Source organism: Leucoraja erinacea, chromosome 2 (genome assembly GCF_028641065.1).
Source record: "Leucoraja erinacea ecotype New England chromosome 2, Leri_hhj_1, whole genome shotgun sequence".
Lineage (NCBI taxonomy): Eukaryota > Metazoa > Chordata > Chondrichthyes > Rajiformes > Rajidae > Leucoraja > Leucoraja erinaceus.
In genome coordinates, this window is record NC_073378.1 from 5,243,684 (window position 1) to 5,270,587 (window position 26,904).

Below are 26,904 nucleotides of genomic sequence, written 5' to 3' on the forward strand. Positions count from 1 at the left end.
ACTGTACAAATGTACTTTACCAGTGGGCGGCACGGTGGTGCAGCGGTGGAGTTGCTGCCTTTCAGCACTTACAGTGCCGGAGACCCAGGTTCGATCCCGACTCTGGGAGCCATCTGTACGGTGTTTGCATGTTCTCCCATGATCGCGTGGGTTTTCTGTTAAGGTCTTCGGTTTCCTCCCACACTCCAAAGACGTACAGGTTTGGAGGTTAATGGGCCTGGTTTAAGTGTGAATTGTCCCTAGTGTGTGTAGGGTAGTGTTAATAGAGAAACATAGAAAATAGGTGCAGGAGTAGGCCATTCGGCCCTTCGAGCCTGCACCGCCATTCAATATGATCGTGGCTGATCATCCAACTCAGTATCCTGTACCTGCCTTCTCTCCATACCCCCTGATCCCACAAGGGCCACATCTAACTCCCTCTTAAATATAGCCAATGAACTGGCCTCAACTACCTTCTGTGGCAGAGAGTTCCAGAGATCCATGTGGATAAATGTGATGTAATGGGATGTCAGGACTGTCTTATGATAGACTTATATAGACTTGGTTTATACTCTCTAGAATTTAGGAGATTGTGAGGGGATCTTATAGAAACTTACAAAATTCTTAAGGGGTTGGACAGGCTAGATGCAGGAAGATTGTTCCCGATGTTGGGGAAGTCCAGGACAAGGGGTCACAGCTTAAGGATAAGGGGGAAATCCTTTAAAAACCGAGATGAGAAGAACTTTTTTCACACAGAGAGTGGCGAATCTCTGGAACTCTCTGCCACAGAGGGTAGTTGAGGCCAGTTCATTGGCTATATTTAAGAGGGAGTTAGATGTGGCCCTTGTGGCTAAGGGGATCAGAGGGTATGGAGAGAGGGCAGGTACGGGATACTGAGTTGGATGATCAGCCATGATCATATTGAATGGCGGTGCAGGCTCGAAGGGCCGAATGGCCTACTCCTGCACCTAATTTCTATGTTTCTATGTTTCTATTCACCACTCTCTGTGTGGAAAATGTTTTTCTCATCTTGGTCCTGTACGGGGATTGCTAGTTGGAGCGGACTGGGTGGACCCAAGCGCCTGTTTCAGCGCTGTATCTCTAAACTAAACTAAAATAGTGGACAGTGGTTTGCCACAGTCAGATACTTAGGTACAGGAAAGGACACAGAGTACTGGAGTGACTCAGCGGGCCAGGCACCATCTCAGGGGAGCATGGATAGGTGGCGTTTCACAGGGGACCCTTCCTCAGACTTCTGACCCTGAAATATCACCCTCTCCATGTGCTCGAGGGCTGCAGTCTGACTAGCTGAGTTATTTCAGCACTTTGTGTCCTCGTGTGTAAACCAGCATCTACAGTTCCTTGCTTCCACGAGGTACAGAGCCGGTTGGCACAGATCTGTATATGTAAGATGTTGGATGCTGGCCAAAGGAAATATTTACCCTGACACTAAATGCAGTTTGTGTAAGAAGGAACTGCAGATGCTAGTTTACACCAAAGGTAGACACAAGAAAATGGAGTAACTTGGGCAGCATCTCTGGAGAAAAGGAATAGGTCATGTTTCAGGTCTGAACAAATACCCTTTTTCCGACTGAGAGTCTGGGGAAAGGGAAATGAGAGATACAGAAGATAAATAGAACAAATGAGTGAAAGATATGCAAAAAGCAACAATGATCAAGGAAAGGCGGTTCCCAAAATGGTTCATTGTTGGATGTGGGGCGGGTTATAACGAGTTATACAGACAACGAAACTCAACAGAATGACAGTGAAACTAGTGCAATCACCAGGGTGGATGTGGGGGAGGACGGAGAGAGAGAGGGGTGCAAAGGTTACTTGAAGTTGGAGGAATCTATACCAAATGCAGTTTGAAAGTTTTGCTGTGATGGACTGAGTCAGGTCATAAGATTTTGTGAATTATCATCCCTGAGGCAACCTCAATGTACTCCCTCAATTGCAAGAATGCCCTTCCTCAAATTAGGAGACCAAAACTGTACACAATACTCCAGGTGCGGCCTCACCAGGGCCCTGTACAACTGCAGTAGGACCTCCTTGCTCCTATACTCAAATCCTCTCGCTATGAAGGCCAACATGCCGTTTGCTTAGTTCACTGCCTGCTGCACCTGCATGCCTACTTTCAGCGACTGATGTTCAAAGACACCCATGTCTTGTTGCACCTCCCCTTTTCCTAACCGGGTACCATTCAGATAATAATCTGCCTTCTTGTTTTTTGCCACCAAAGTGGATAATCTCACATTTATCCAGATTATACTGCATCTGCCATGCTTCTGCCCACTCACCCAACCTATTCAAATCACCCAGTAGCCTCACAGCATCCTCCTCTCAGTTCGCACTGCCACACAACTTTGTGTCATGACGCTGTAGTTCTTTTATTCATCACTTTTTTCTCTTTTGCTCACTCGTATATTTACACCTCTGCTTTACTTGTTATTGTGTCTCTCTATCTGTCTGTGTCTTGTCTGCGTCTTGTCCCTGTCTGTGTCTGTCTGTTTTCTGTCTGTCTCTGTGTGTCTCTATCTCTGTCTGCGTAGGTAGGAACTGCAGATGCTGGTTTACAACGAAGATAGACACAAACTGCTGGAGTAGCTCAGGCAGCATCTCTGGAGAAAAGGAATAGGTGACTGAGACTTTCAGACTGAAGAACGACCTTGATCCGAAGCCTATTCCTTTTATCCAGAGATGCTGCCTGACTCGGTGAGTTACTCCGGCATTTGTCTCTGTCTCTCTGTATCTCATAAATATTGGGTTCTTGTGGTTGGAGTATATTTTGAGAGTTGGTTTGTGCTACATAACTGGATGATAATTGTATGATGAAGGTGAGACCATGTTAACCTAGTTAGAGATTGTATAGGGACATTCTGCAATCTTTAATTTAATACTAAATATTTTGATGAGCATAAACTAATTAGGAGTAACCAAAATGGATTTCAGCAAGAAGATTTGCATTTGAAAATACGTGCTCATACATAACAGGGTGGCACTGTGGCACAGCTGGTGCATCACAGTGGCAGAGACCCGGGTTCAATCCTGACCTCAGGTGCTGTTTGTGTGGAGTTTGCACCTTCTCCCTATGACTGCGGGGGTTTCCCCCCAGGTGCTCCAGTTTCCTCCAAAAAGCCCCAAAGATGTGAAGCTTTGTAAGTTAATTGGTACGAAGGTTTGTAGGTACGTAAAGGTACATTTACAGGTACGTATCTTATAGAAACTTACAAAATTCTTAAGGGGTTGGGCTGGACAGGCTAGATGCAGGAAGATTGCTCCCAATGTTGGGGAAGTCCAGGACAAGGGGTCACAGTTTAAGGATAAGGGGGAAATCTTTTAGGACCGAGATGAGAAAAACATTTTTCACACAGAGAGTGGTGAATCTCTGGAACTCTCTGCCACAGAAGGTAGTTGAGGCCAGTTCATTGGCTATATTTAAGAGGGAGTTAGATGTGGCCCTTGTGGCTAAAGGGATCAGAGGGTATGGAGAGAAGGCAGGTACGGGATACTGAGTTGGATGATCAGCCATGATCATATTGAATGGCGGTGCAGGCTCGAAGGGCCGAATGGCCTACTCCTGCACCTATTTTCTATGTTTCTATGTAAATTGCCCCGAGTGTGTCGGGAGAGGATAAGAAAGTGGGAGCACATAAAATTAGTGTGAACAGGTCGGCATTTTAGTCTCAGTGTTTGCATCAAAATTAGTGTGATGGTCGTCACGGGCATGGTGGGCTGAAGGGCTCATTTCCGTGCTGTATCTCTAAGCTGACAGCTTGAAGATGCAATAGATAAGATGGGTTCAAATGCAGTGTAAGTGGACCTTTATTCAGTGGCCAAGGGAGCCCAGTCGGAATATCAGTGGCTGCATTTCCGTGCCGTTTTCTTGTGTGTAAATTTGGGGGAGTGATGGGGAGCCCACGACTGTAGCTTGGATAAGGAATTTCCCCAGCTATCAGTTGAGCACAGAGCCTGCACTTGCCTCAATGAAACTAGGCTAAAGGCTAAAATCTGTGTATGCGGGAAATGCATGATAACTGATATATGTACAGAACCAGGAACTAATGTATTGTTGCTGTGACTGGCAGCAAATGCAGCATCTCAATTAATTCAGATTAAAACCATATGTTTGTTGTTATTCTCTTTAGCAGTTGCATTGCCATGTATCAACTAGCACAGGACATCCCCATGGGTAACATTGTAAAACAAAATCTCTCTGCTGGTTTGCATGTTTGTTTTAGGCTAAATGATTACATAATTTTCCTCCCCTTTTGCCTGCTTCTCATGTATAGATGGTCATTTTGTTTGCGTCTGCGTGCCTGATCAAGCAAGCTTCGTGTAAATATTTGTGCAGCATGTGACCCTGTTCCCATGTACTCTTCACCTTTACTGATGGCGAAAGCAGGAGCAGAGTTTAACCCTGTTGAAGCAAGTTGCTGCAATCCCATGGCAGACCAAACTTCAAATTAACTTATAAGAAAGACGTGTATATCTTTCATCACTTCAGGTTGTCCCAAAGGCATTCGGTAATCCCGAAGATCCAACGTTTGGCTCATTCGTTAGTCCAAAGTATGAGTCGGGGTCCTGAGTGTTAGTGGAGTGTGTGGTCCAAGCCGGGGCATGGAATAGAAACATAGAAAATAGGTGCAGGAGTAGGCCATTCGGCCCTTCGAGCCTGCACTGCCATTCAATATGATCATGGCTGATCATCCAACTCAGTATCCCGTACCCGCCTTCTCTTCATACCCCCTGATCCCCTTAGCCACAAGGGCCACATCTAACTCCCTCTTAAATATAGCCAATGAATGGCCTCAGCTACCCTCTGTGGCAGAGAGTTCCAGAGATTCACCACTCTCTGCGTGAAAACTGTTTTTCTCATCTCGGTCCTAAAGGATTTCCCCTCTATCCTCAAACTGTGACCCCTTGTTCTGGACTTCTCCAACATCGGGAACAATTTTCCTGCATCTAGCCTGTCCAACCCCTTAAGAATTTTGTAAGTTTCTATAAGATCCCCCCTCAATCTCCTAAATTCTAGCGAGTACAAGCCGAGTCTATCCAGTCTTTCTTCATACGAAAGTCCTGACATCCCAGGAATCAGTCTGGAATATAGTTGGGGTTGGAGTCTGGTCTTATAAGTGAAAGAAAAGTGCCTTTGAGTGTTGATCGAAATAACATCCACTAGTCCGGAACGGGTGTGATCTGGCAGTACAGGTCCACCGCCGAATTTCCGGCACACTTGGTTCCAGAGCTTTTCTGGATTATCCGTTTTGCTGGGCCATCCAAGAAGAGTCCAATGATACCGTATCCCGGTCTGCCTAGGTTGGCAATGGACCGGGATACTGGCCCGCAAGATTGGCCTTGGAGGTCAGCTATGGGAATGGATCTGCCATCCAGAGACCCAGCCACGGGGCAAATTTGACCCACCGATCGTCAAATGCACTCTCGTAATTTTGTCCGGATGAAGGGTGATGCCGAGAGTGGTTCCCGATACAGTGTTATGAGGGAATTTTGTTGTAGTGAGGTTGGTAAAAGGATTAATGGTGGCCACGATACTAACACTCTTTGGCTATTTCCATAAGATGTTTTATGGCACTTTAAGACAGGCTTGGTTAAAATAACGTATCTGAAAGATGAAATCCACGGTCATGCGAAGCTCTTTCAAATCAGCATTGGAGTTGTCAACCTCGGTTATGGATTTAGCCCATTTCTTTTGTTTGAGAAAGCCTAATAGTTATAATAGAGTCGTACAGTATGGAAACAGGCCCTTCAGCCAAACTTGCCCACGCTGTGCTCAGTTCTCACCACTTCTCCCAAACCACCATTTTGTCCCCATCATTTTTACAAAGCACTCCTTATTTCATTAGATTACATTTGATAGCTTGGGTATGGACTGATATCCAGTCATCTAAAAGTTGATTGGAAGGATCTGGATTTCATTTGGTGTCTTTTAAAACATAGGACAGTACAGCAGGAACGGGCCCTTCAGCCCACAATGCTTGTGTTGAACATGATGCCCAGCTGAACTGATCTCATCTGCCTCCACCTGCTCCATATCCCTCTATTCCCTGCACTTCCATGTGCCTGTCCAAAAGCCTCCTAAATGCCACGATTGTATCTGCATAGTCTGTCCTCACCTTCTCCATCATGGTCTGGTTTGGCTCGGCCACCAAGCACGTCACCTGGAGGCTGCAGCGAATCGTCCGATCAGCAGAGAAGGTTATTGGCTGCAACCTTCCCTCCATTGATGAACTGTACACTACAAGGGCCAGGAAGCGAGCGGGCAAGATCATCTCTGACCCCTCTCACCCTGGCCACAAACTCTTTGAATCACTTCCCTCTGGAAGGCGACTCCAGATTGTCAAAGCTGCCACAGCCAGACATAAAAACAGTTTTTATCCACGAGTAGTTGCTCTACTCCCTTTGATCTAGTATTTTGTTGATTCACATGCTTGATCAATGGTGTTTTATCATTAATGTTTCATTATTATTAATGTTTAGTATTTTAAGAGTCATTCGTAACTGTCACTGTATATCATGTTGTTACTTGTGGGCGGAGCACCAAGGCAAATTCCTTGTATGAATACATGGCCAATAAACTTATTTACTCACTACCGCCCCTGGCTTTCCAGGCTCCCACCATTCTCTGTGGGGAAAAAACCCCACAGGGAATAAGGTTCTGACTGTCTGCCCTCTCTATGCCACTTATAACTTTATATACTTCTGTCAAGGATCCCCTCAACTTCCGACGTTCCAGACATTCCAATATTTTATTGATTAAACAATGGAGTTACAAATAAAATTGGCCTTGCTGCAGCGTCTGACTTGCTAATGTTAAATTAAGCTCAACGGTAAAAAGTTATTAAGAGAGAATTGAAAGATGTGATGAATAATGCAAGAAATGGAAATGTGATGTTTTATTTAGACTTTTACACAGGAGGGAACTTTAAGCAAAGACTGTTGATTGGGCATGGAGATAACTGTAGACCTTGGCTGGATTAAGATATGGAACTAATTTCAATTGAAAGAATTAAATATGAGCCATTTTGCCTTTTGTAAACTGTGTTAAAGTTTCTAAGTAGTAGGGATAAAAGATAAATAATACTGGTACGGAAACTAGTCAATAACTTGGGTTGAATAATAATAATCTTCTGAATATGTTAGCCCAGTGATTGTAAACACAATTAAATTCCCTCTTCCCTACATTGCATTATAACTGAAAACAAGGACTTGGCTGTTGACCTTCAAAATACAACTTACAGTGGGCTTGCATGGTGGCGCAGCAGTAAGGTAAAGGGCCTGTCCCACCAGCATGCGACCTGCATGCGGCAAGCGGGGGCCTCGCGGAGGTCGAGTGATCCCTGTACAGGGCCGGTCCCACCAGCATGCGCCTGCATGCGGCGAGCACGACCAAACCGGAAGCGGGGGCCGCGCGGAGGTCGAGTGAGTGACGTGAAGTTCGAGCGAAGTCCGCGGGAAGTTCGCGCGTGACGTACGGCGTCAAGACTGCTGTGTACGGCATCAAGACGCAGCGCACGCCTGTCGAGGCGGTGCGTACGGTGTCGAGGCGGCTGCGGGATGGCAGGCCGTTGCCGAGCGGAAATTTTGAACACGGTCAGTTTTTTGGAGCTCCGCGTGATGTCGGGACTAGCTCCGTACAACTACATACGGCTTCGGCGATGGAAGTGGGACCGGCCCCGCGAGGCCGTACGGCTCAAGCGACCACATTAGGTCGCGCTTGCCGCATGGAGTCGCATGCTCGTGGGACAGGCCCTTAACTGTCTCACAGCACCAGAGACCCAGGTTTGATCCTGACTACGGGTGCCGTGTGTACGCTTGTCTGTATGTTCTCCCCGTGAACTGCGTGGGTTTTCTCCGGGATCTCCGGTTTCCTCCCACACGTCAAACACGCACAGGTTTGTAGGTTAATTGGTTAGGTAAAATTGTAAATTGTCCCTAGGATAGTGTTAGTGTGTGAGGATCGCTGGCCAGCGCGGACTCGGAGGACCAAAGGGCCTGTTTCTGTGCTTTATCTCTGAACTCAACTAAACTAAACACTGAATGTGGGCTCTGAGTATGGAAATTTAAAAAAAACTAAGTGCTGGAAATCAGAAAATGACAGAACCTATCGCCAGGTAGAGTAAGATCAGTGGAATCCAAAATGGAGTTTGTGGATCCTTTTCCAGAGTACTTGTTCTCCTGTCATTATAGAGAGAGTACAGAGGAGATTTACTAGCATGTTGCCTGGGTTTCAACAACTATGTTACAGAGAAAGGTTGAACAAGATAGGTCTTTATTCTTTAGAGTGCAGATGGGGGGACTTGATAGAGGTCTTTAAATTGATGAGAGGGATAGACAGAGTTGACGTGGATAAGCTTTTTCCATTGAGAGTAGGGAAGATTCAAACAAGAGGACATGACTTGAGAATTAAGGGACAGAAGTTTAGGGGTAACATGAGGGGGAACTTCTTTACTCGGAGAGTGGTAGATGTGTGGAATGAGCTTCCAGTGGAAGTGGTGGAGGCAGGTTCGATTTTATCATTTAAAAATAAATTGGATAGGTATATGGACGGGAAAGGAATGGAGGGTTATGGTCTGAGTGCAGGTAAACATAGAAACATAGAAATTAGGTGCAGGAGTAGGCCATTCGGCCCTTCGAGCCTGCACCGTCATTCAATATGATCATGGCTGATCATCCAACTCAGTATCCCGTACCTGCCCTCTCTCCATACCCCCTGATCCCCTTAGCCACAAGGGCCACATCTAACTCCCTCTTAAATATAGCCAATGAACTGGCCTCGACTACCCTCTGTGGCAGAGAGTTCCAGAAATTCACCACTCTCTGTGTGAAAAAAGTTCTTCTCATCTCGGTTTTAAAGGATTTCCCCCTTATCCTTAAGCTGTGACCCCTTGTCCTGGACTTCCCTAACATCGGGAACAATCTTCCTGCATCTAGCCTGTCCAACCCCTTAAGAATTTTGTAAGTTTCTATAAGATCCCCTCTCAATCTCCTAAATTCTAGAGAGTATTAACCAAGTCTATCCAGTCTTTCTTCATAAGACAGTCCTGACATCCCAGGAATCAGTCTGGTGAACCTTCTCTGCACTCCCTCTATGTCCAATAATGTAGATGGGACTAGATGAGAGTAAGTGTTCGGCACGGACTAGAAGGGCCGAGATGGCCTGTTTCTGTGCTGTAATTGTTATATGGTTATATAGTTATTTGTATAAAGATGTTCTGACATTGCGTACTCTTGGTAATCATTGCTGATGTAACCTGGTCTAAGGAATCTTGGACTTGATTTGATATTATCCTAAAGTATACACTCGATCTGCTAGAGCTCTTGGAACCATGTGGATATTTTGCAACATTAACGTAACCGAATGACTGGAATCTTCCACAGATCTGTATCACAGAGTGGATAGTGCTGAGTTGAATCATAGCTCGGTTTGGGAACTCTTCAGTTCATGTCATAGGAGCAGAATTAGCCCATTCGGCCCTTTGAGTGTACTCCGCTATTCAATCATGGCGCAAATATAGAAACATAGAAAATAGGTGCAGGAGGAGGCCATTCGGCCCTTCGAGCCAGCACCGCCATTCATTGTGATCATGCTGATCGTCCCCTATCAATAACCCGTGCCTGCCTTCTCCCCATATCCCTTGACTACAGTAGCCTCCTAGAGTTCTATTTAACTCTCTCTTAAATCCATCCAGTGACTTGGCCTCCACTGCCCTCTGTGGCAGGGAATTCCACAAATTCACAACTCTCTGGGTGAAAAAGTTTTTTCTCACCTCAGTCTTAAATGGCCTCCCCTTTATTCTAAGACTGTGGCCCCTGGTTCTGGACTCGCCCAACATTGGGAACATTTTTCCTGCATCGCTTGTCCAGTCCTTTTATAATTTTATATGTTTCTATAAGATCCCCCCTCCCCTCATCCTTATACAGGAGAGAAGTCTTTTCATTCATTTTTTTAATTTATTTCACTCACTGGAAAGGGTAACATTTCTTGCTTATTTTTCTCCTTGTTGCTCTGAGAAGAGTGTGATAATCTGCTGACTTGGCTGCAGCAGTCCTTAGGTGATAATACTCCCAAGATGTTATACCCGAGAGGGAATAGCAGTATCCGAGTCCATCCAGTAACAGTGAAGGAACTGTCTATGTCCAAGTCACACCTGTAACTGGAAGGGGAATTACATGGAGTGTACTTCCATGCATTTGCTGTCGTTAGTCCTTCCAAATTAAAATGCTGCTGAAGCACCACTGCATCATTGCATCTGTCCTTGTGCTAATTTTGAGAGCTACTTGACCTGGTTAATCATCAGTCCACTAACTTGGGTCCACTCTATTACCAGAGTGAATGAACAGTAAATAGCATCTCCTGCAGATCTGTTCGGGGACATCTATCAGCCCTGAAATCCTGGCAAGCAGAAGCTTTGCAGCGCAGTGTTTATGTTTTAGATTTGCATTAATGCTTGAGAATTAGATCTGAAAAACAGCCTTCAATGCACACGAGATGAGTTTAAAAACAATGGCAATGATGTATGTAAGGCAGTCATTCATGGCCAAATGAATAGCCACACCACAATGGCTATCGCCTGAAGGGGGTGATTACTTTATTGAGGTTTTTAAATGATTGGTCAGTCATCAGAGCTTTAGTTGGTAGGACAGTACCTCTTGTTGTCTCAAGGGAGATTTCATTGATTTTCTATGATGCATGCACATTTCCACTAGACTAGGTTTTGGTTCCGATGATCAATATCGTGAATGTGCTTGACATTATTTTTATCATCTAATTTTTTGGTTCAATATGTAGCTGCTCATTTCATTACCAACTTTGTAGGGAACATCAATCTAAATTGATCTAAACATTTTGGGGGGCAGATAGGATTGTGTAGTGCCTGTTTATTCATAGAAACATAGAAAATAGGTGCAGGAGTAGGCCACTCAGCCCTTCGAGCCTGCACTGCCATTCAATATGATCATGGCTGATCATCCAACTCAGTATCCTGTGCCTGCCTTCTCTCCATACCCCCTGATCCCTTTAGAGGGAGTTAGATGTGGCCCTTGTGGCTAAGGGGATCAGGGGGTATGGAGAGAAGGCAGGTACGGGATACTGAGTTGGATGATCAGCCATGATCATATTGAATGGCGGTGCAGGCTCGAAGGGCCGAATGGCCTACTCCTGCACCTAATTTCTATGTTTCTATATTTCTATGTTTAGCCACAAGGGCCACATCTAACTCCCTCTTAAATATAGGCAATGAACTGGCCTCAACTACCTTCTGTGGCAGAGAGTTCCAGAGATTCACCACTCTCTGTGTGAAAAATGTTTTTCTCATCTCAGTCCTAAAAGACTTCCCCCTTATCCTTAAACAGAACAATCTTCCTGCATCTAGCCTGTCTAACCCCTTAAGAATTTTGTAAGTTTCTATAAGATCCCCCCTCAATCTTCTAAATTCTAGCACGTACAAGCCGAGTCTATCCAGTCTTTCTTCATATGAAAGTCCTGACATCCCAGGAATCAGTCTGGTGAACCTTCTCTGCACTCCCTCTATGGCAATAATGTCCTTCCTCAGACTAGGAGATCAAAACTGTACGCAATATTCCAGGTGTGGTCTCACCAAGACCCTGTACAACTGCAGTAGAACCTCCCAGCTCCTATACTCAAATCCTTTTGCTATGAAGCTTCATAAGACCCCAAAGCAAATTTAGGCAAGCACATTGCACAAGAGAAGGTAAACCCAAAAAGCTGGAGTAAATCAGCGGGACAGACAGCATCTCTGCAGGAAAGGGATAAGTGACGTTTCGGGTTGAGACCATTCCTTCTCTGCAGTGACGCTGGCTGTCCCACTGAGTTACTCCGGCTTTTAGCGTCTATCTTCGGTTTAAACCAGCACCTGCAGTTCCTTCATACAAACTGTACAAGAGCACGACCAACCAAAAGGGTTGGAAATAACATCCTTAACCCATATTGCACCATGTGTGAATACAATTATTTGTCTTGAGGCAGTCAGTACCAGCACTGAAGTAATAAACACAAGCCATCCAGTTTAAATTCCATTTGGAATATTTTGGAGGACCAAGAAACCAAGAACCAAGAGCCATCATATAGGGGGAAAATAAAAGTCAAGTACTGACCTCAATCCCCTTTCAATTTGAAGTCCAGAGAGCCCTGCTATCCATCCCTGAGCTATGATGTCCAAGCAGGCTGCCTGACTGTATTGTCGGACATACACCTTCAACTATCTCTCTACTGATCATAGACTGAGGCTACCCATCCATTTCAATCAATTATCTTGTTCCACAATCTACTTGCTATGCGGCAAATGGGGCGGCACGGTGGCGCAGCGGTAGAGTTGCTGCCTTACGGTGCTTGCAGCGTCGGAGACCCGGGTTCGATCCCGATTGCAGGTGTGCCCAGTACAGCGTTTGGACATTCTCCCCACGACTGCATAGGTTGTCTCTGAGATGTACAGGTTTGTAGGTTAATTGGCCTTGTATAAGTGTAAGTTGTCCCTAGAGTGTGTAGGATAGTGTTAATGTGCAGGGATCGCTGGTGGACCGAAGGGCCTGTTTCCACGCTGTATCTTTAAACTAAACTAAATTAAACAAAACTTTTTTTCCCTTTAACGTGTGTGGTATATAATTTTTGCACATCATGATGGTATCTGAAGCCCAGATTGATTAGCTATGAACCTTAGAATCTGAATGTTGTGTCGGGTGGTAAACTTGATGAGGTGTTGACTATTTAAACACATAGACTTACTGCATTTATACTGACTGAAGTTGATCCACAAATATGAATCCTCTCTCTAAAAATATCTTTGCTTGGTTATTGAATTATTCTTGCAGTTATCAACTTAAAGGATATCATACATTATTGAAGTCCTATTAATTTCCTGTTATGTATTATTTTTAGGACAATTTAGAGAAAGCATAGTGGTGGGAGCGGTGATGGTCTAGATTAATGTAAGAAATTGTACCTCTCACAATATGAAGCAAATGTCTATGTAGTATTAAAGCAGCAAGGCTGACTCAGAAAGATTTTGAACCATTTTTATGGGCTTGTTTACTTTGAATAGCTTATAGTTTATCGTGTATTTATTGTCCAATATGCCTGTCAAACTGCAGCAAGTAAGAAAGTCATTATTCACACTGATATCCAGTACATATCGTACATATTTCAAATAAACACTCTTGAAATGGAGTCTAACTTGAAAGATAGTACTTTGATAGTTCAGGCACTGGTTCAGCCCCACTGAAAAACCTTGTGTGCTCTTCTGAATATATTTATGTTTAGTTTAATTTAGAGGTACAGCGTGGAAACAGGCCTTTCGTACCCACCGAGTACACGCTAGAATTTAGAAGATTGAGGGGGGATCTTTAAGCTCCCCATCTCACCCTTATACAGGAGAGAAGTATTTTCATTCATTCTTATAGACTCTGGGTTGTCAGGACTTTCTTATGAAGAAAGACTGGATAGACTCGGCTTGTACTCGCTCGAATTTAGGAGATTGAGGGGGGGTCTTATAGAAACTTACAAAATTCTTAAGGGGTTGGACAGGCTAGATGCAGGAAGATTATTCCCGATGTTGGGGAAGTCCAGAACCAAGGGTCACAGTTTAAGGATAAGGGGGAAATCTTTTAGGACCGAGAAGAACTTTTTTCACACAGAGAGTGGTGAATCTCTGGAACGCTCTGCCACAGAGGGTAGTTGAGGCCAGTTCATTGGCTATATTTAAGAGGGAGTTAGATGTGGCCCTTGTGGCTAAAGGGATCAGGGGGTATGGAGAGAAGGCAGGTACGGGATAATGAGTTGGATGATCAGCCATGATCATATCGAATGGCGGTGCAGGCTCGAAGGGCCGAATGGCCTACTCCTGCATCTATTTTCTATGTTTCTATGTTTCTATGAGTCCACGTCAACCAGCGATCCCCGCACGCTAACGCCATGCTTCACACACTGGGGACATTTCACAATTAACCCACAATCCAGTATGTCTTTGGAGTTTGGCGGAAACCGGAGATCCCAGAGAAAACCCACGCAGGTCACGGAAAGAACGTGCATACTCCCTGCAGCTGTTTGCACCTGTAATTAGGGTCGGATCCAAATCTCCGGAGCTGGAAGGCTGCAACTCTACTGCTTTTCCACCGTGTCGCCCCATGTTATTCATCCTTTGTGGCAAGGAACAATGCGACTGGGATAAAACATGTGTAGGTACTCGTACATTTGTGATGCTGGAAGATGCACACAGATAGGTTCGCTTTCGAAAGAGCAACAAATGCTTACAAATTTAATGTTTCATGGATATTGGTCAACTCTGATTTTATAAGTAAAATGTATTCAAGTTATACCAATGAGGAAACTTGGTTCTTTTAAGCTTCAAGATATCCTGTCTCCATTATCTCCACACTAACTCAGCAAATAGCTTCACTTGAAAAGCACCTTGATTGTATTGAGCAGACCAGCGAAATAAATCAGTTTTGAATCGTGTAAGTAGAATGATGACAGTAGGAGAATATTTAAAGTTCTTACAATGCAACCGCTTGTGGGTTAACTTCATCATGAGACCGGGAAAAAAGATTCACACAATTGTATTGTATTGTATTGTATTGTATTCAAATTTATTGTCATTGTCTCAATTTGAGACAAAATTCCTGGGATGTCAGGACTGTCTTATGAAGAAAGACTGGATAGACTTGGTTTATACTCTCTAGAATTTAGAAGATTGAGAGGGGATCTTATAGAAACTTACAAAATTCTTAAGGGGTTTGACAGGCTAGATGCAGGAAGATGGTTCCCGATGTTGGGGAAGTCCGGAACAAGGGGTCATAGATTAAGGATAAGGGGGAAATCTTTTAGGACCGAGATGAGAAGAACTTTTTTTCACACAGAGAGTGGTGAATCTCTGGAACTCTCTGCCACAGAAGTTAGTTGAGGCCAGTTCATTGGCTATGTTTAAGAGGGAGTTAGATGTGGCCCTTGTGGCTAAGTGGATCAGGGGGTATGGAGAGAAGGCAGGTACGGGATACTGAGTTGGATGATCAGCCATGATCATATTGAATGGCGGTGCAGGCTCGAAGGGCCGAATGGCCTACTCCTGCACCTAATTTCTATGTTTCTATGTTTCTAAAATGAATTTCCCTTACAGGCAGTATCATAAAAAAATAAATAAATAAATAAAAATAAATAAATAATGCCCCTTCTGTGTGACAACTTTGTGTCACACAGCAGGGGCAGTTTAACTTATTAGCCATTCATCTCCTTTTAAATGAATTTTCTTCCCCTTTCCCATCTTGTTGCGTTATTGTCTACTGAATGACAATTTCTAATCCAATGTAAATGTAGCATCCTACAGGTTTACATATTGGTTAGTTTAGTCAAACAGTAGAGAAAACTTGTATGTACAACTGTTAACGTGACTGGGTGACGCCCACATACACTTTGCAGTAGTATTAAGAAATCAAACTTGGATCTGGGTCCCACTAAGAAATGATAGAAGAGTTGACAGAGGAGCCTTTGAAGCGGTTTGAGAGTTGAAGGCATAGGTGCCAGTGACTGAGTGATGGCAGTGGGGGTGATAGCACAGAAGCTAATATTGGAGGATTGTTCAAATCTGAGCGAGATTTTGGAATGAAAGTAAAAGAGATGAGAGTGATGATCATGGGGGTGATTTAAAAAGTCTGTCAATTGTCAAGTTGCGGCATGGACGAGAGCCAATGCAAAGGGGAGAACTTTGTGATGATTGGTGAAAGGGATCAGATCCACCATCATATGTTTTCCATTTTTATGGCAGGTCTGCCCCATTAGTAGCTGCATCCACAAGCATGTGAATCATTGCCATTCTTTATGTCCCCACCTACATCAAAAATCTACTTACCCACCACACCACCTCCAGGTCCCTCAGATCGGCCGACTTGGGGCTGCTGAATATCCCGCAGTCTAGGCTTAAGCTCAGGGGCGACCGCGCCTTTGCGGTTGCAGCTCCTAGACTGTGGAACAGTATCCCTCTTCCCATCAGATCTGCCCCCTCCATCGACTCCTTTAAGTCCAGACTTAAAACTCATCTGTATTCCCAAGCCTTTCTTGACGTCCTCTGAGGGAGGGCTACATGTATGTATTTATGTATATACTTAAACTATGAACCAGTATAACGTTAGCACCTCCACCAATGTAAAGCACTTTGGCCAACGAGAGTTGTTTTTTTAATGTGCTATAGAAATAAAAGTGACTTGACTTGGCTATGTCACAATTATAACCATATAACCATATAACAATTACAGCACGGAAACAGGCCATCTCGGCCCTACAAGTCCGTGCTGAACAACTTTTTTTCCCTTAGTCCCACCTGCCTGCACTCATACCATAACCCTCCAATCCCTTCTCATCCATATGCCTATCCAATTTATTTTTAAATGATACCAATGAACCTGCCTCCACCACTTCCACTGGAAGCTCATTCCACACCGCTACCACTCTCTGAGTAAAGAAGTTCCCCCTCATGTTACCCCTAAACTTCTGTCCCTTACTCCACAGTTACTCCACAGAAAGGTGACCGTGCCCTGCTTTATACCAAATCTAACCTCATCTATAACATTCTGTGTATCTACCCACTGATCTATGGTGTTTCCTATTCCCAACATGAAGTAATACAAATATTATTGCCTTCCAACTGCTGCGTGATTTGACATATAACTTTGTTAATTTGCTCTAGCATGTTTGTATATATGTTCCATTTCTGTTTCATCTTCCTTCATTTTAGTTTAGTTTAGAGATACAGCGTAGAAACAGGCCCTTCGGCCCACCGGGTCCACCCCGACCAGCGATCTCCACACATTAACACTATCCTACACACACCAGGGACAATTTTTACATTTACCAAGCCAATTAACCTACAAACCTGTACGTCTTTTGGAGTGTGGGAGGAAACCGAAGATCTCGGAGAAAACCCACGCAGGTCACGGGGAGAACGTACAAACTCCGTACAGACAGCGCCCATAGTCAGGATCGAACCCGGGTCTCCGGCGCTGTGAGGCAGCAACTCTACTGCTGCGCCACCGTGCCGCCCTAATAGAAACATAGAAACATAGAAATTAGGTGCAGGAGTAGGCCATTCGGCCCTTCGAGCCTGCACCGCCATTCAATATGATCATGGCTGATCATCCAACTCAGTATCCCGTACCTGCCTTCTCTCCATACCCCCTGATCCCCTTAGCCACAAGGGCCACATCTAACTCCCTCTGAAATATAGCCAATGAACTGGCCTCGACTACCCTCTATGGCAGAGAGTTCCAGAGATTCACCACTCTCTGTGTGAAAAAAGTTCTTCTTATCTCGGTTTTAAAGGATTTCCCCCTTATCCTTAAGCTGTGACCCCTTGTCCTGGACTTCCCCCACATCGGGAACAATCTTCCTGCATCTAGCCTGTCCAACCCCTTAAGAATTTTGTAAGTTTCTATAAGATCCCCTCTCAGTCTCCTAAATTCTAGAGAGTATAAACCAAGTCTATCCAGTCTTTCTTCATAAGACAGTCCTGACATCCCAGGAATCAGTCTGGTGAACCTTTTCTGCACTCCCTCTATGGCAATAATGTCCTTCCTCAGATTTGGAGACCAAACCTGTACGCAATACTCCAGGTGTGGTCTCACCAAGACCCTGTACAACGTCAATAGAACCTCCCTGCTCCTATACTCAAATCCTTGTGCTATGAAAGCTAACGTACCATTCGCTTTCTTTACTGCCTGCTGCATCTGCATGCCTACCTTCAATGACTGGTGTACCATGACACCCAGGTCTCGCTGCATCTCCCCCTTTCCCAATCGGCCACCTAATCATTTGCTCCAATCATTTTCAGAGTCCACTTTTGTTTTCTCGACCACCTTTTCATCTTTCCTTTCTTTGATATGTGGAAAAATAAACTAAACTCTTAATCTCCTGGCTTATCCTTTGCTCACAAGCCACGTCTTTATCTTGTTTGTTCATGTTCTCCTGCGCCTCTAAGGCACCTTGATATTGCTCTGTATAGGTTATTTTAATTGAAAGTAAATACAAAGTGTTCTGTGCACGAGTAACTCTGCATAGCGTTATTAATAATACTCTTGCACAAAATATCCAGGGAAGAGTTTGCACAACTTGCAACGGGCAGGAAATTATTTGGTTGAACCCGAGAGATCGTATTGAGAAACTACAGCCAATGTTGATTTTTCTCATTCGACAATTATTGTTTATTATCTTGGACCATCTCACCAATTGGCTTTTATTTTCTGTCATAAAGTCATGAATACTTTATGGATTCATTGACCACCATAATTGGGACCATTCGAATCAGCTGCCTACACCGAGCAAAGAAAAAACTACCGGAGGCTCTCAGAACTCAGAGAAAGTTCGTAACGCATCCGTAGGAGTCCGTAGATATATCGTAGCGGCTCGTTCTGTCAGCCATAGGTACATGGAAACATCGAAACATATTAATTAGGTGCAGGAGTAGGCCATTCGGCCCTTCGAGCCTGCACCACCATTCAATATGATCGTGGCTGATCATCCAACTCAGTATCCTGTACCTGCCTTCTCTCCATACCCCCTGATCCCTTTAGCCACAAGGGCCACATCTAACTCCCTCTTAAATATAGCCAATGAACTGGCCTCAACTACCTTCTGTGGCAGAGAGTTCCAGAGATTCACCACTCTCTGTGTGAAAAATGTTTTTCTCATCTCGGTCCTAAAAGATTTCCCCCTTATCCTTAAACTGTGTGACCCCTTGTTCAGGACTTCCCCAACATCGGGAACAATCTTCCTGCATCTAGCCTGTCCAACCCCTTAAGAATTTTGTAAGTTTCTATAAGACCCCCCCTCAATCTTCTAAATTCTAGGGAGTACAAGCCGAGTCTATCCAGTCTTTCTTCATATGAAAGTACTCGGGGCATCAGGTAAGTCGGGACGTTTTTTCCAGCATGACAAAAAATGTTCACGAGTAAAATGATAGTTGGGAGGAGAGAAATTGCAACATTTAATGCCCCGAGTACCTACGGCTGGCATAACGAGCCACTATGATATATCTACGTTCTCCTACGGACCCGCTGCGAACATTCTCCGAGTTTGAATCAAGGGGAAAACTCGGGAGAATTCGCGAGCAGCTCGGGAAAGTGGGTCAGGCCCTTTACTGAAGCTGAACCCTACAAAATATTTGGTCTGACATCCTTCCCAGTGTCAGAACCACCAGGCTTTGTCCAGTCTATTCACTGAGCTGCCGTCCCCAAAAAAGATCTTAACTCCTCTTTTCCCAACATCTGAACTGCTGACCAAATAATACATTTCCTGCCATTCAAGCAACAGATTTAAACATATTATTTACTCATATGTTTCCTACTGCCTTTTTGGATTATAGACTTAAGAGATACAGCACGGAAACAGGCACTTCGGCCCTCCGAGCCAGCGCCGACCAGCGACCTCCGTACACTAACACTATCGTACACACTGTATAAACTCCATACAGACAGCACCCGTAGTCAGGATTGAACCCGGTTCCCTGCTGTTGTAAGGCAGCAACTCTACCGCTGTGCCACCCTTTTTAGAACTGGCATCGAGCTTCATCTACCTAAAGTGCCCATAGCCCTGACTTCAACTTTCCTTTTCTCTTCAATGTCTTCATTTGGGAACATCTTTAATCTCTATAACCGAGATGAGAAAAACATTTTTCACGCAGAGAGTGGTGAATCTCTGGAACTCTCTGCCACAGAAGGTAGTTGAGGCCAGTTCATTGGCTATATTTAAGAGAGAGTTAGATGTGGCCCTTGTGGCTAAAGGGATCAGGGGGTATGGAGAGAAGGCAGGGATGGGATACTGAGTTGGGTGAGAAGCCATGATCATATTGAATGGTGGTGCAGGCTGGAAGGGCCGAATTGCCTACTCCTGCACCTATTTTCTATGTTTCTATGTTTCTAAATCTCGTTAGGTGTAGCAGCTCAACTGCTGTTGGGTCATCCCTGACCCCAAACCCTTCTCCATTAGAAAACTCTTTAATTTAATCTCCACACCTCTGTTACATCCATTGCTAGCACAAACCGATCTGTCTCTGAATCCCTCACAGATGCCTGGACTCAATTGCTTCAGTGCTGAATTAGTTAGGGATTCCTTATTGGAATGGGAATTCTAAATGTGTGCCAGCACTGGTGGAATTTGAATCGCAAATGTCAATTCACCAGCATAATGGCAGGGAATCCCTGCATGATCATGCTCTTTGCTGCTCTGTGATGGAGTCCATCAACGGAGAGGAATGACAAATGTGGCTGCATCTGCCCGGATGTTTTAGGGTGTCGTAGCGGTAGAACTGCTACCTTACAGCGCCAGAGACCCCGGTTGGATCCTGACTACGGGTGCTTGTCCGTAAGGAGTTTGTACGTTCTCCCCGTGACCTGCGTGGGTTTTCCCCGAGATCTTCTGTTTGCTCCCACACACCAAAGACGTACGTGTTTGTAGGTTAATTGGCTTGGTGTATGTGTAAAATTGTCCCTCCTGTGCGTAGGACAGTGCCAGTGTGCGGGGATCGCTGGTCGGTGCGGACTCTGTGGGACAAAGGGCCTGTTTCTCTAAAACGAAAAACTAAAACTTTGAATTCTGTTTGGCCTGACTTAGGCAAGGATGTGTAAGACCAGATCGCATTTACCCAGATGTAGCTGTGTACTGGTGGTTCTGTTTGGAAATGCCACCCTTAGCCACCTCGATTTGGCCCATTGTCAACATACAGTGACTTATTCTAATCAACATTGCATCTATAACTGCCAGTTATCATTAAATATTTGGCCAAGTTAATAGTTACAATTGTGAATGTTTATCCACAGTTATCAGCTGTTGTCAATTGGCAAAGATGAGCTATAATGCGATCAATGAAAAGCCAGAGGAGGCTGTGAAATGCGGATCCATGCCAAGACTATGTGTGGTCTTCTGGATCAGAACTGGAGGATTGATAGAGGTTGAGGGAAGAGCAATTGATAAGCATAATATTGTGAATATAATGGGAATTAAAAAAAAAACGATCACCATTTTAACCCAGCAGAATTCTCCTGAAGAAAATTAATGCTATACTGTATATATTTAGGGAACTCGGATTGTGCAGAACTTAAAAAGCTTGGGTGAAAAAAAAAGCCACACAAAGTGGTGAGATCTATGCTAGGAAGAATGATACTGTGAATGGCACAATATTTTTGATTCTCTTCTCACTTCTTCCACCCTGTCAAACATTGATTGCCGGGGGTTTTTTTTAACGGATGTTTTGTTCTTGCGTGCTGACTTCCATCTGAATTTCTAGACATGCCGTGTGTGTTTTGTCACCAGAAGAAACACAAGTGGGCGTGCTTGGATTGGCTGCGCCAGTTTTTGCTGTCACTACTTATCCGCTGCGTAGGATGGAGGGATTTAAGGGCCTGTCCCATCAGCATGCGACTGCATGCGGCAAGCGCGACCTAACGTGGTCGCTTGAGCCGTACGGCCTCACGGGGCTGGTCCCACTTCGATCGCCGGAGCCGTATGGAGTTGTGCGGAGCTGGTCCCGACATCGTGCGGGGCTCTGAAAAACTGACACTGTCCAAAAATCCCGCGCGGCAACGGCCTGTCAGCCCAGAGCCGCATTGAGGCCGTACGCAGCATCTCGACAACGTACGCAGCGTCTCGACGGGCATACGCAGCATCTTGACGTCATACGCAGCGTCTTGACGTCATACGCAGCGTCTTGACGCTGTCGCCTAGCGCGTGGCGTTGCGTGATGACATCACCGCCCGGCGTGCCGTTGCATGATAACGTAACCGCCCAACGCCATGCGACGTCCAAATTCAGTCGGCCCGCCTCCTGCCCAGCTGATTGGTGAGTATGGTGTCGGGACCAGCCCTGCACCACTCCAGACGGCTCCGCAGTTGGAAGTGGGACCGGCCCCGCGAGTCTGTACGCCTCAAGCCACCACGTTTGTCGCACTAGGCGCATGCAATCGCATGCTGGTGGGACTGGCCCTTTACAGTTGGGAGGTGTAGTGTTTAAGGAAGCTCGACAGACATTGAAGGATTTCCTCTCATCTCTGTTGTGTACAGCTGGCCCTTTACTTTGTAATTATCAACTCTAGTTCTAAAAACTCAGGGACATTTCTCTGCATCTACCTCTTAAGGACTCTGTACATTTCAATATGCACATCTCTAATATTTCAAGACTTAATACTCTTTGCGCTTCCTTTTGTGGGCGGCACAGTGGCGCAGCGGTAGAGTTGCTGCCTTACAGCACCAGAGACCGGGGTTCAACCCTGACTACGGGTGCTGTCTGTTTGGAGTTCATACGTTCTCTCTGTGACCGAGTGGGTTCTCTGAGGGTGCTTCAGTCTCCTCCCGCATTCCAAAGACTTGCAGATGCATTGGCTTCTGTAAATTGTCCCTAGTGTGTAGGATAGTCTGAAGAAGGGTCTTGACCCGAAACGTCACCCATTCCTTCTCTCCAGAGATGCTGCCTGCCCTGCTGCGTTACTCCAGCTTTTTGTGTCTATTGTAAGATAGAACTAGTGTACAGAGTGATTGTCGGATGCTATGAATTTGATGGGCCGAATGGCCAGCTTCCATGCTGTATCACTAGACTAGACTAGTGCTTTAGGTTTAGGTTTCTTATTTTCTCATGTCCCAAGGTCCAATGAAAAGCTCTGATTTGTATGTTATACAAACAGATCAGATACACCATACAGAAATGCAATCGTCAAACTCAAGTACAATAGTTAAAATAGGGAGATACTGAGGTCAGAATGTAGTTTTCAGGAATCATATCGTGAATCATCACAAATGCATCCTTCCTTAGATAGGGCAAAATATTTCAAATGCAGTCTCATCAAGGCTCCAGTCTGCATAATTGGATCATGAGGCCTCTATTTTTATCCTCAAGTTTTCTTATATTTAAAGGCCAACATATCATGTGTCTTACCATTTGCAAGCTGAAACTGCGTGTGTTAATTTTCAGTGAATCTCTTGAAACCAAGTTCAAGTTCAAGTTCGCATTTATTGTCACTTAACCAATTAAGCTCCAGTGAAATTTGTAGTTGCCATTCAGCCATACTAAGTGAAAATACCACATCAAATAAAATTTAACATAAACATCCACCACAGTGGAATCCACATTCCTCACTGTGATGGAAGACAATAACGTTCAGTCATCTTTCTCCTTTGTTCACCCGTGGTTGGGGCCTTTGAACCCTCCGCAGTTTGCCGCTGCAGACGATCCGATGTCCAAAGCCCTCGCGCCGGGATGATCGAAACTCCGACGTCGGGGATGGATCGGAACACTCAGCGGCAAGGGGGAGTTCCTGAGTGGGCCGCTTCTTACCGGAGAACGCGGGCTTCACGGTGTTAAAGTCCCCAGGCCCTGCATCTCTGGAGAACTTAGTTTCTGGCGACTCCTCCACAGTGTTTTGTGTCCATCTTCAATTTTCTTGGCCCCGGTCTGGGAGTAGAAGTGGGGGCGGATCTGGACCGCAACGGCCGTGAGCCCCAGGCTGAGTTTGGCGATCGTTTGCCTGCTTCTGCTGCTGTTGGAGGTGAGACGTTGCGTCACGCCAGGGTCTTGGGCCTGTCCCACCTTGGCCGTCAGTTACGCGACAGGCCGTTGGCGCGCGAAGATTTTGTTCACTACAAAATTTTCGGAGCCCCGCACGATGTCGCGCACAACTACATACCCCTCCGCACTTCTCAGTGGGACCGGCCCCGCGCAGCCATACGATGCCCGTAAGCCTCAACGCGACCACGAGGTCGGGTAATTTGCGTGCCAAGGACACGTAAGTGGGACAGGCCCTTAAAGGTTTGTGGGAGAGGATTTTTTGTGAATGTTCAAAGATCATTAGCAACTTTTGCTTGGGTATAGATGTTATTGAGTAGTCTGTCAACATGTATGTGCTTGAAGAGTAACAATATCCATATACAGATAAAATAGGCGCTTCTTTTAAACACATTCATGTTTTCTAAGTTCAGATAGTTTGGCGCTTGGCAAAATGTAAAAAATGTTTATCAATCATTAACTGAGTCGAAGTTTCAGCTGACATTGCTCTTTTAAAATGACCTTTTTGTTATGTGCGTAAACTAACACTGCTCTGCTGTTTTTTCTTCCGTGGCCTTGAGAAAATGACGAATCTTTTGTTTTGCCAAGACTCATGTAACATAAATTACAAGCTACCCATTGGCAATGCTCAACGGGAATCGAGGCCAAAGTAAACTTCAGGTGGTGTGGTTACGGACAAAGGGGATATTTGGTTAAGTAGTGCAACTATTATTCGATCTTTATATTAAAACCATAGATTCTCCCTTATTTTTATATTCTTAATGACAAATACATGATTAGTATTAAACATCTAGGAGTGCAGGTGCATGGTCCCTTGAAGGTGGACTCACAGGCAGATGGGGTGGTCAAAAAGGCTTATTGGCACATCGGCCAAAAAGTTACACTAATAAAGTTTATATTTGAATCTGAGCCAATTCTGACTTGGTACATGCCATACAAAGATTTATAATGGATAGCACAGGTTTCGAAGGATATGGGCCAAACGCAGGCAGATGGGACAAGTCTTTAGTCGGCTTGGGCAAGTTGGGCCAAAGGGCCTGTTTACACACTATGACTCTATTTGCCGTTGGCCTGCAATGTCATGAATGTCATTAAAAATAAATTGGATAGGCATATGGATGAGAAGGGAATGGAGGGTTATGGTATGAGTGCAGGCAGGTGGGACTAAGGGAAAAAAGTTGTTCGGCATGGACTTGTAGGGCCGAGATGGCCTGTTTCCGTGCTGTAATTGTTATATGGTTTTGTTATATGGTTAATGTAATTGTTTAGATGGTTGCACGACAAAATCCTCCTACCACTTATCTCAATATCTGATCTCTAAATTAGGGAGTCTGCACTGCCACCAGGATCGATGTACCTAACCTGCCCGCAATGTCCGACCCAATGTATGAAAGCGTTTTTGCAAAGTGTATAGATTCTCTGCATTGATCTAAATTTTTATTGCATTTAATTAATTCTTTGTTTTTCTTGCTTTTTTTAAACCAGGTTTCAAGTGTCCAGTGTGCTTAAAGTTTGTTTCCACGGACGAAATGGACTTGCACCTTGTAATATGCCTGACCAAACCAAGGGTGACCTATAATGGTAAGGAGTTAATTTTGTTGAGCGCACTCATTGTGATCTTATATATAGCGGGCGCCGCACGATGGCTGCCTCGTCAATGGTCTTTCTTTTCCTTCTTTGTGTTTTTAGTTTGTTGTAAAATGTATGTGTTAGTTTATCTTTAGTTTTGTATTATGTAGGGGATGGTGGGGGTAACTTTTCTTATATCTTTCCTCGACGGAGATGCAACTTTGTTTGTGTCGTATCTCCGTCCGCACTGCGGCCTAACATTATGGAGTTGGCGGCCTCTTGCTGGGACTTCTAGAGCTCCAAAAATGTGGAGCCTGTGGACTTTAACACAGGACTGCTGGTTTTGTACATTGGGGCTGTTAGCTATATGGAATTGTTCCTGCCTTGGACATGTGGCTCAGATATACACCGTTTTGGTCTCCTAATCTGAGGAAAGACATTCTTGCCATAGAGGGAGTACAGAGAAGGTTCACCAGACTGATTCCAGGGATGTCAGGACTTTCATATGAAGAAAGACTGGATAGACTCGGTTTGCACTCGCTAGAATTTAGAAGATTGAGGGGGGATCTTATAGAAACTTACAAAAATTCTTAAGGGGTTGGACAGGCTAGATGCAGGAAGATTGTTCCCGATGTTGGGGAAGTCCAGAACCAGGGGTAACAGTTTAAGGATAAGGGGGAAATCTTTTAGGATCGAGATGAGGAAAACCTTTTTCACACAGAGAGTGGTGAATCTCTGGAATTCTCTGCCGCAGAAGGTAGTTGAGGCCACAGTTCATTGGCTATATTTAAGAGGGAGTTAGATGTGGCCCTTGTGGCTAAAGGGATCAGGGGGTATGGAGAGAAGGCAGGTACAGGATACTGAGTTGGATGATCAGCTATGATCATATTGAATGGCGGTGCAGGCTCGAAGGGCTGAATGGCCTACTCCTGCACCTAATTTCTATGTTTCTATGTTTCTATGTGCTTTGCAAAACCATTAATCCTAAGATTATTCCGGTATTACCGCTGCTCCTGTTTATGAACAAATTATTCAGGTAAGACCCTGGTTTTAGAAAGTGATGATAAAATGGCACAGAACGACTATCGTCTTGTTTATGGGGTTCCCCAGAGTGACTGTGAGGTGTTAGGAAGGATATTACAAAGCGGGCCCTCAAGGAAGGTAATCTCTGGATAACTTCCAGTACTACATGCCAGTGAGAGTAAGAATAAAAATCTGGGAAAGATGAATGTGTGGCTCAGAAGCTGGTGCGGGACCATCGATATCTCCTTTGGAGCAGAGGGGACCTGTACAAGAAGGATGGGTCGCACCTGAACCTGAGGGGTACCAATATCTTGGCGGGGTGATTGGCCAGAGCTACTCGGGAGGGTTTAAGCTAGTCTGGCAGGGGTGGAACCTGGGGGCAGTAGTGGGGTACAGTAAATGAGAAGGTAAAAGTAAATACAGAAATGAATGAGAGAAAGTTCCATAGACAGGACAGGCAGGATAATGGCAGAGAGTGAAGAAAATATGATGGTTTAAACTGTATTTCTTTTAATATAAGATGCCTGACAGGTAAGGCAGATAAACTCGGAATGGATAGGAACATGAGACAGGGATATTATCGCTATTACAGAATTGTGGCTGAGGGAAGGACAGGACTGGGAAGGTCAATGTCCCGGGGTACAAATGTTACAAGAGGGCTAGACAATAGACAATAGGTGCAGGAGTAAGCCATTCGGCCCTTTGAGCCAGCACCGCCATTCAATGTGTACCTAAATATATGATAAAGGTGGAGGCAAGAGGAGGAG

At 44.9% G+C, this 26,904-nt stretch overlaps 1 protein-coding gene across 1 annotated transcript in view; it reads left to right on the forward strand.

The window, feature by feature from the left end:
• Positions 1 to 26,184, forward strand: part of LOC129706695 (E3 ubiquitin-protein ligase znrf2-like) — a 135,664-nt gene extending 109,480 nt beyond the window's left edge. The window contains exon 2 of the mRNA XM_055651099.1: positions 25,031 to 26,184. Coding sequence (XP_055507074.1) covers positions 25,031 to 25,269 — 239 coding nt within the window. The 3' untranslated portion in view covers positions 25,270 to 26,184. The remainder of the gene's footprint in view (positions 1 to 25,030) is intronic.
• The last annotated feature ends 720 nt before the right edge of the window (positions 26,185 to 26,904 follow it).